The sequence below is a fragment of the Nilaparvata lugens genome, chromosome 8 (assembly GCF_014356525.2).
Source record: "Nilaparvata lugens isolate BPH chromosome 8, ASM1435652v1, whole genome shotgun sequence".
Taxonomy (NCBI): Eukaryota; Metazoa; Arthropoda; class Insecta; order Hemiptera; family Delphacidae; genus Nilaparvata; species Nilaparvata lugens.
This window is the reverse complement of record NC_052511.1, coordinates 3,366,391-3,377,357: the sequence shown is the minus strand read 5'-3', so window position 1 is coordinate 3,377,357 and position 10,967 is coordinate 3,366,391. Positions and strand designations below refer to the sequence as shown.

Below are 10,967 nucleotides of genomic sequence, written 5' to 3'. Positions count from 1 at the left end.
ACTCTATCTAGATTATAGTTCTATAGTAACATTATGATATGGAAATTTCAATTATAATTAAGAGATTGGGAGAAGAAGAATATACATGCTAAGAGACGAACTTTAAACCCTTAAAAACAACCCTTAGAGTTAAAATATTGCCAAAAGATTTCTTAGTGCGCCTCTAAAGGGCCAACTGAACATACCTACCAATTGAACGTTTTTGGTCCGGTAGATTTTTAGTTATGCGAGTGAGTGAGTGAGTGAGTGAGTCAGTCAGTCAGTCAGTGAGTGAGTGCCATTTCGCTTTTATATATATATATATAGATAGTAACAGTAGGCATAATGAAACAGTAGGCATAGTTTAAAATGATTCTCTCCTTCCCTGAAAAATGGAAAAGTTAATATTCACTGTTGATTTTCGTTTTCCAATGAGCTTGGTGATGTTATAGTTATTTGTATATCTAGAGTGAAAAGTACGACTTTTTCTCCCTGTGGGAAAAAGTTTGAAGCCCGAGGCGAAGCCGAGGGCAGCAATTTTCCTGAGGGAGAAAAAGTATTTTTCGCTCGTGATGTACACAACATTTTTCCTCCATCTACATTTTTTCATAGAAACTGCAAATAAAATCATTCTAATAACTTACGTATTGGTGACAATGATTCCTAACAACATAAACTAAATCTAAAACCTAAAAACCGGTCGTCTGATTGGCACTGTCGATTGCGCTATCTATCGGTAAAAGTTGTAACAATTATATCAGCTGAGCAGCTACCAAAAATGGCTGACTCCAGATCACGCGGTTCATATTTGAATTGCAGATCAAAAATATTTGTTGGCTGGTATTTTGAATAGAATAAAATATTTTTAAAATTGTATAAATTTTCATCGTCTACTAATTATTAAGAATATAATAATTATCATACAAACATATATTTCATGAGTTAATCAAATTTCTGGTTGTGGTATTGAATTCAGTTGACTCAATGACTGACACCTCTATTATGCTTTCTCATCTGAGCTTAGACCTTCTAACCTATAATTACAATGTGAGTTTTTGAAATAGAGATGCTTCCCATGTTATTTAAATGGAGTCACTTCTACTCCCTAGGGAGTTTTTCTGTTTTTTACTACCGAGAGCGAAAAAGTGACACTTTAGTATTAGGTTTCAGGGAGTAAAGTAAGTACTTTAGACAGTAGGTGGAGGAAAAAGGTATTTAAGAGGTCATTATCTCTTCAACGGTAGCTCGTTTCTCCAATCCGTTTGCAAATTCGGATTCCTCGCTTCAAGGAGATGTATGCATATAGGCTTGTGACGTAATTAATTAACTGTATCTTCTTCAATTTTCTATTTCTACCAAGGAAATACGATATGGGAATATGCTTGTGCTATAATTCACTGCATTGACATCTTTTTGCATGGTCCATATTTCTTTCAACAACTTCAAGAACAATTTTCTATAGTGAAGTCCAAGTCACGAAGAATTCTACAAACATGGGATATTTTCTTATGCTATCTTTTCCCTGTAGTATCGCCATAAATGATTAATACAAAATGATACAGTATTACCTTACATGATACAGTATCAATACAATAAGATACAGTATCATCTGAACTTGATACACAACACCATGTTTAGAAACGAAACTTCCAAACTTTGAATGAATTCTACAAATCATGGGATATCTTCTTAATGCTATCTTTTCTTTAAATATAGTATCGCCATAAATGATACAGTATCACCTCACATGATGCAGTATCAATACAAAATGATACAGTATTACCTCACATGATTCAGTATCAACACAATATGATACAGTATCATATCAAATTGATAAACAACACCATAATTAGATACAAAACTTCCAAACTTTGAATGAGTTCTACAAACCATGGGATATCCTCTAATACTATCTTTTCTCTATAGTATCGCCATAAATGATACAGTATCACCTCACATGATGCAGTATCAATACAAAATGATACAGTATTACCTCACATGATTCAGTATCAACACAATATGATACAGTATCATATCAACTTGATACACAACACCATAATTAGATACAACACTTACAAACTTTGAATGAATTCTACAAATCATGGGATATCTTTTTATGTTATCTTTTCTCTATAGTATCGTCATAAATGATACAGTATCACCTCACATGATGCAGTATCAATTCAATATGATACAGTATCACCTCACATGATACAGTATCATCTCAACTTGATACACAACACCATATTCAGTTACAAAACTTACAAACTTTGAATGAATTCTACAAATCATGGGATATTTTCTAAAGCTATCTTTTCTCTATAGTATCCCCATGAATGATACAATATAGATCAACACGATATGATACAGTATCAATACAATATGGTACGGTATCATTCCAACTTGATTCACAACACTATAATTGGATACAAAACTTACAAATTAGAATGAATTCTACAAACCATGGGATATCTTCTTATGCTATGGCTATGTTTTATCCAAGATCCCACCCTATTCCCCAACCTTTCAACCTTGTTTTTCCCCGATTTTTTGCGATTACTAACCAATTTTGCATTTGTGTTTTTCCACAGGAATCCGGCGCCATGAACGGTCTATCGAACGGCGGCACAAACGGCCACTCCGATCACTGCGCCGAACTGAACGGCGCATGCGCAAAGAACACCTGGACAATCGGCCTCATCAACGTGCAATTCCGGTACCTGACGGCCGAAACCTTCGGCTTCAAAATCAACGCCAACGGAACTTCCCTCAAGAAAAAACAAATATGGCGTCTGGAACCAGCTCCCAATGGAGAGATCTACCTCCGTTCGCATCTGGACAAATATTTGGCGGTGGATAGTTTCGGGAATGTGACCTGTGAGTCTGAGGATAAGGAGCCGGGGTCCAGGTTCCAGATCGTGGTCTCCGAGGATAGCTCTGGGAGGTGGGCGCTGAGGAACGTGGTGAGAGGATACTTCCTGGGTGCGTCGCAGGATAAGTTGGTGTGCACCGCTAAGGTCCCCTCGGATCCGGAGTTCTGGTTGATGCATTTGGCGGCTAGGCCTCAGGTGAGTCGAGATTTATGAATTTTTCCATAATTTTCTTCAAAAATAATAAATAATTATTTGGACATATTCTTAGAACCCCAGCGAATCGATTGTTATCGATTAATTAATTGTTAATCGACTTATTGGAAAATTCATTAGCGCGATTCCTTGGCTTGTGGAAATAAAAATAGTATCTCAAGTCACAAGGACAGGAAGGCCCGTTTTGCAGTCGAGAATGAAGTTTCTTATTAGAATTATTTCTTAATGAAGTTTAGAATTATTTCATTCGTGCACTGCAAAAGACATTCACGTCCAAGTAACTTACACTATTTTTTGTCATAATAATCTGTAAAAGAATAATTATTGAGAAACAGAAAACATTACCTTCTTGTGCTGACATTAACACATGTATTCTATAAACATAACCTATAGTGAGGTCCACGTTATAATGACAGTGTGTGATTTGCAATGGTGTTGTTTTCCTTGTCTATCGTTCAACAAAGCAGATGGCGCTATATCTTTCATGCATTGCGATGCTGCCACATCGTTTATCAACAATGTAGAAATTCGATTAATTGACAAAATATTTAATCTCAATCATGAAAATTTATTATCACACCTTTAAAAAATATATTTTCTTAGCAAATGAAATATGATTAACTATTTTCAACAATAATGAACAGTTAAATTGATCAGATATAGCAGTATCAGCTGTTTGGTTGGCAAGGCTGAGATCTGGCAACCCTTTTCTCCTATCTTCTTACACTGCCATTATAACTTGGACCTCACTATAGTTACAAGTTTCGAAACAGGAATTTTTTGATTGTAGTTGACAAAACTGGAGCGCTAAAAGGCGGCTTTATGAACAGTTTTGCTGTTCCAAATTTGGAACTAGGAAACATACTGTAAAGAAAACAAATGCTTTTTTTTACAGTATAGTATGCTGTAATGAGAATCATATGTTTATTTGTTCCACAATCAGCTGTTCACCGGCTTGATTTCATGGATGTGAAACAGCTGAACTTGAATGACTATGACAAAAAAGACATATATCGGAACTAAATTTAACTACCTATAAACATATAAATTTAACTAAAATCGCACAACAATTGATAGGGAAACCATCACTGACAGAAAGAGGATCTTATCAATAAAAACAATTAAAGAAGGCAACAGGCTTGTTCAGATGAATTGAGAAAAGAGAGATCTGACAAAATGAAAAAGGACTGGGAAGAAAAGAAGAGAATTGAAGCGAACAAACAAAAGATAGAGTACTAACCAGAGACTACAGTGATCCTATGTGGTCATGAAATCAATTTAATTTAATAGGTAATTAGTGATTTATAGATGATAAATTATAATAAATAATAGACGAGGATAGCAACATCAATGTTAATCAAATACTGCCATTATAACGTGGGATGAAAATGAAATGAAAAAATTCTGTATTAGGCGGAGTTAGGACTTTTAAGTCCTCAAAATAGAATGGATCTCACTATAGAACAAACGTTTGAATTATAGAATAAAGCAAGTAAATCTCTAGTTCTTTTACTACGAATTTCCCTTGCATATATCACATTCTACAATCTAACTGATGGCAATCTAACTGACAAAGATTTACGAGCCATCACCTAGCTTCGCTTGGGAATTGGTCGCTCAATTACATTTGAAAACAGACAATTTCTGATGTTTTCGCCTGCGAATTGTGAAATTTATGAAGCCGCCACAGGTCAGTTAGGCTGGAATGTGAGGCCGGAAACTGAAAATAACTGCAGTCAAGAATCTCAGGACTGTTGCCAACTTCATTACTATCTTGCGAATTTCATCGCGAAAAAATCTGGTGTGGCGCACTCACACAACTTTCCTTGCCGTTATGAAAATTGATCACCTGACGCTAGTGTTCCCGCGCATCTCAAGTCTACTATTCAAAGATTTGAGCCAGCTGAAGACAGGGCAATAACGCTGGAGACACACATGAGGTCTGCTATCTCTTCATAGTGAATGATTTAATAGAATCAACAATAATTTGCAATTGAATAATCACATTTTCTCGAATTTATAGCTTATTTTCAATTTCAGGTGAAAATGTTACTAAACATTAAATGTAGAGATTCTCATGCTCAATCTATTCCACTCGAAATTTTTTGTTTAAATTGTATCTGAAGCTTGATAATTAAGAATCTAAAATCAAACTTTGCATAGATGGGGCGGAACTCCTGAAATTTTTACAGATATGGGACTTGTGGCAGTTGATCGAGCTTATCGATGACGATTTTAGGTATGAATTTGATCAAAATCGTTGGAGCCGTTTCCGAGAAAATCACGAGAAACCCTGTTTTTGACAACATTTTCGCCATTTTAGCCGCCATCTTGAATTGCATTTGATAGAAATTGTTCGTGTCGGATCCTTATAGTGATAGGACCTTAAGTTCCAAATTAAAAGTCATTCCGTTAATTGGGAGATGAGATATCGTGTACACAGACGCACATACACTCATACACACACACACACACACACACACACACACACACACACACACACACACACACACACACACATACAGACCAATACCCAAAAACCAGTTTTTTGCACTCAGGGGACCTTGAAACGTATAGAAATTTAGAAATTGAGGTACTTTAATTTTTTTCGGAAAGCAATACTTTCCTTACCTATGGTAATAGGGCAAGGAAAGTAAAATAGTCGAATGGTTACGGGTCATGTGACATTATTCGTCTCTGTGAACTCTAAAGTTTATGAACAGCACATCATTACTCCCACATAATTTTTCCAATAACCCAAGTTTAATTCTTAAACTGCCAAACATGTGTCTTAACTCATACATTTTGTGGATAGCATGTACTGTATTACCATAGAGAAACAATAGCGTAAGTAGATATCCCCATGGTATAGGGAGTTTATGTCGAAACTTTTACTGTTATCTCAAGCCGATTACTGTTGATTATTGTCGAATTTTACTGTTTTGTTGGGGTGAGAGTGTATGAACGGCACAATATGAGAGACTACCAGTGTCACACAGCTTCACGGGAAAGAATTACATGAACTAGCGGCTTGAGATAACAGTAAAAGTTGCGACATAAACGCCCTATGCCATGGGATATCTACTTACGCTATTGTTTCTCTATGGTATTACCATATTGTTTGGAAAAACCAGGTAGCGCTATCCTTCTCTAGCTCCGCAACATTGCGGAGTAATGTAATTTATGATAACAACTAGGGAAGAAAGACAAGAAATAATTATATGATAAATACAACAACCATGATTGAATTCTAGAACCAAGTACAATAAAAATATAAAAACGTTGGAATTTCAAGAAGATTCTTTGGATGTCGATATTTTTCTAATTACTCATTAGGTTAGCAAGAAAAATACAATAATCGGAAAAGAAAAAACAGGCTACTGCCAAAACCTCTTCAATTTCCTAAATTAGTTTCAAATTACCCAAATATTATACATGGGTTATTTCCGTTTGAATTTCTTCACCAAATCACAATATGAAAATATAAATTAGAATAAAACAAACAATAGATTGATAATAAAACATGAAATTGATATTGAAATTTATTCTTCCAAATAATACATTAAATTACAATATATTACAATGTATAACTGAAAATAGTGGAAAAATATTTCTTTAAACAACCTAAAACAACAACCTAAACAACCTTTAAACAACATGAAACAAACTTTAAATTCGCAAAATAAAGAATCAAACCACTTAAATTTTGAGTGGTTTTATCACAAATTCTATTCTAAATTCAAAAAATTCTCTACATAAATTCAAAATCTATCAAAAATTCACCTTGACTGCAACATCAAAATTGTATTTTCTTTATAAATTTGCTAGCGGAACTCTAAATCTTTCAGTAAATAGCTCCTGACCCGTCTCTAATTACACTCTCCACTCTCTGCTCCTGAAGAGAACCTAATAAACAAAACCTACTAACTAATCGACAGGAAAATATTAAATTATCATCCTATCTAATTCCAATCAATTTTGAAATTCCATTATGAATAGCTCTGATTGAATTCCACAAACCCATCAATTAAGCATAGTTTCAGCAGTTGAATGAAAAAGACTAAGAAATTGTCAAAAAACCACTGATTTATTGAGAATTAGAAAGACCGGTTTCGGTTATTACACCATTGTCAATCTCTGATAAACTAAAACTAAATACAAGAGCAGCAGAATTTATACTAGTAGGCGAGTACTGCTATTGGTCGAGGGCATGAACGCCTGCCATTGGCCTAGCTAGACAGTCTCCTCCCCCTCAACGGTGTGACAAAATGGCGGCTTAAGCAACAGAAACGTCATGATAATAAAATTTACTTTTAGTACAAAATTAGAACCAAGAAAACAAATGTGAAAGATAATAAAACAAATATGTAAATGGAAAAACTATTGACTAATGTATGCTTACATGTTTATGATAAAACTAAATTCGTAGTGTTGTACTGGTTGAAATGAATCTGATCATTTAAACTATACTGGGGATTTTCCTTAATTACTCTTGTTATTTCTAAAGCCTCTAGAATATTCAAAGATCTGCCTTTGTTATTAACATGCAGAAACTCAACATTCTCCTTAACAGTGAACTTGTCTATTTGTTATCAAATGTTCTGCAAAGTTAGACTCCCCATCTTGTTTATTCCAATCTCTGATGTGTTCTTTAATTCTACTTTCGAAACTGTCTAGCTAGGCAAATGGCAGGCGTTCATGCCCTCGACCAATAGCAGTACTCGCTTACTAGTATAAATTCTGCTGCTCTTGTATTTAGTTTTAGTTTATCAGAGATTGACAATGGTGTAATAATCGAAACCGGTCTTTTTAATTATCAATAAATCAGTGGTTTTTTGACAATTTCTTAGTCTTTTTCATTCAATATGAATAATTACCACAATATCAACTTCTCAACTACACAAAAAGGAAAATATTTAAATATCATCCTATCTTATTTCAATCAATTTTGAAATTCCATTATGAATAGCTCTCTGATTGAATTCCACAAACCCATCAATTAAGCATAGTTTCAGCAGTTATTTCAACGCATAAAATAATGAGGGCATCTCAGACGAAATCATCAATTAACTTGATAATTGTTGGTCATGTACTGTTTCGAACCTGTATTGAAATTGGTGTAAATTATAAGCTGTTCTCAAAGGAAAGAAGTCAATCACTGGTTTAGACTATGGTAAGGGTTATTTCCACCTCTGTCAGTACAATTAAATGGGGAGCTATGAAGTTATTCATAAGGAATCCTGTCAGTTTAACGTGAATCTATAGTGAGGTCCACGTTATAATGGCAGTGGAGAAAGATAGGAGAGCAACGTTGCCGATCCTCTGTCTTGTCAAAAAACGTTGCCGATCCTCTGTCTTGTCAATGACGTCTTCTATAGAAGATAGCTGATACAGGTTTATTGATGTAATATTAACTGTTCATTCTCGTTTAAAAAAATCAATTTTTATTATATTAAGCAAGAAATTATATTTATCAATAATTTCCTAATGGATTTCCATAATAATTAAGATGTAATATTTTGTTAATCAATAATTAATTCTACATTGTTGAAAGACGATCTAACAACAGAGCAAAGCGAGAAAGAGAAAGCGCTATCCGCTTTGTTGAATGATAGACAAGGATAGCAATACCATTGCCAATCAAACACTGCCATAATAACCCCACTTTAACTATAGAAAGACTCTACAATGTCAGAATTGATTAAATAGTAAGTTTCAATGTTATTTCATAAAGAATTCTGACTGTTTTGAATGAATCTCACTGAAGAGAGACTATAAAACTATAAAGACCTACAAAGTTTGTATCTCAAACTAGAAACCTTCGGTTTTTTAAAGTAGGGCCCCCATTGAATATGGCGCACCCGTGCTATATAAGTATGGTAATTTTCGAGGACCATAAATTTTGATGTGTTCCATAAGTGGATAGGAGATCAAAGTAGTAAGAAATGCTGTTATACTTTCCTTGTAATCCTTCCTGTTTTCCTGTCCTTTTCTTCTTCTTCTTCTTCTTCTTCTTCTTCTTCTTCTTCTTCTTCTTCTTCTTCTTCTTCTTCTTCTTCTTCTTCTTCTTCTTCTTCTTATTCTTCTTCTTCTTCTTCTTCTTATTCTTCTTCTTCTTCTTCTTACCCCTCTATTCTTCTTCTCTTTCTCTCTTCTTCTTCTTCTTCTTCTTCTTCTTCTTCTTCTTTTCCTCTTCCTCTTCCTCTTCTTCTCCTTCTTTTCTTCTCTTCTTCTTTTCCTCTTCCTCTTCCTCTTTTTCTTCCTTCTTCTTCTTCTTCTTCATAATCTTTTTCCCATTCATATTCTAATTTTTCCTCAAACTAAACTCTGATACTCTTCTCCTTGTTCTTCTTATTTTTCTCCTCCTTATTCCACCTACTTCTTCTACTTCTTCACCCATCCTTAATTTTAACTATACATAATTATATCCTACCTCATTAACTGTTTCACCTTAATCTCTCTCATTATTATTTTTCCTGGCCATTAATTTCTCTGGCCGTTTTATTTCTTTCCCGAAATCTGCAATTATTGGAAGTTTCTTTTTTTGAATCATTAAACCATGGAGAAACGATAGCATAAGAAGATATCCCTTGGTATAGGGCGTTTATGTCGCAACTTTTACTGTTATCCCAAGCCGATAGTTCACGTAGTTCTTTCCTATGCAGCTGTGTGACGCTGGTAGTCTCTCAAATTGTGCCGTTCATACACTATCACACCAACAAAACAGTAAAAATTGAGAATAATCGACAGTAATCAGCTTGAGATAACAGTAAAAGTTGCGACATAAATTCCCTATACCATGGGATATCTACTTATGCTATTGTTTCTCTATGATTAAACCCAGTTATGGCAACCTCTACAAAAAGTTATTTCCAAATTATGAAGTAGAATGCTTCTAAGAAGTAGTGATATTACCAATTTAGTTCGATACCTAGAATACTTGTGAAAATTTCACAACATGATTAATGTAAATCAAGTAGTAAAAGGTCCGGTTCCACAAAAGTCTGTTGAATTTCAACCGTGATTAAATATCATGAGAACCAATCACAGAAGCCCTCTTCTTATAAAGGACTTCCCTGATTGATTCTCGTGGCATTTAATCATAGTTAAAATCCAACAGGTTTTTGTACAACCGGGCCTAACTTAATTTAGTTACTATCTACTGTTGAATCTTAAAAAAGGTATGAACCCTGATTGATTCTCGTGGCATTTAATCATAGTTAAAATCCATAAGGCTGTTGTGCAACCGGGCCCGTGATTGAATATCATGAGAACCAATGACAGAAGCCCTCTTCTTATAAAGGACTTCTCTTATTGATTCTCGTGGCATTTAATCATAGTTAAAATCCAACAGGCTTTTGTGCAACCGGACCTAACTTTACTATCTACTGTTGAATCTTGAAAATCTGGTGTGACGCACTCACACAACTTTCCTTGTCGTTATGATAATTGATCACCTGACGCTAGTGTGCACGCGCATCTCAGGTCTACTTATAAACAAAGATCTGAGCTAGCTGGTGACAGGACAATAACGCTGGAGACATACGACGTCTGCTATCTCTTCATAGTGAATCGTTTAATAGAATCAACATTGGCCAACAGTTTGCAATTGAAATAATAATATTTTCTCGAATTTCGAGCTTATTTTCAATTTTAGGTGAAAATGTTACTGAGCATTAATTATAGAGATTTTCATGCTTAATCTTTCCCACCCAACATTTTTTGTTCAAATTTTATCTTATGCCTAATAATTGGGAATCTAAAATTGAACTTTGCATAGATGGGGCGGAGCTCCTGAAATTTTTACAGATATGAGACTTGTGGCAGTTGATAGAGCTTATCAATTACTATTTTTGGTATAAATTTTATCGAAATCGTTGGAGCCGTTTTTGAGGAAATCGC

The 10,967-nt window shown here is 34.6% G+C and overlaps 1 protein-coding gene across 1 annotated transcript in view; it reads left to right on the top strand.

Moving 5' to 3' along the window:
- Positions 1-10,967, top strand: part of LOC111051953 (protein singed) — a 70,870-nt gene that overhangs the window by 40,397 nt on the left and 19,506 nt on the right. Inside the window, exon 3 of the mRNA XM_039435055.1 lies at positions 2,571-3,050. Within this exon, the coding sequence (XP_039290989.1) occupies positions 2,571-3,050 (480 nt within the window). The remainder of the gene's footprint in view (positions 1-2,570; positions 3,051-10,967) is intronic.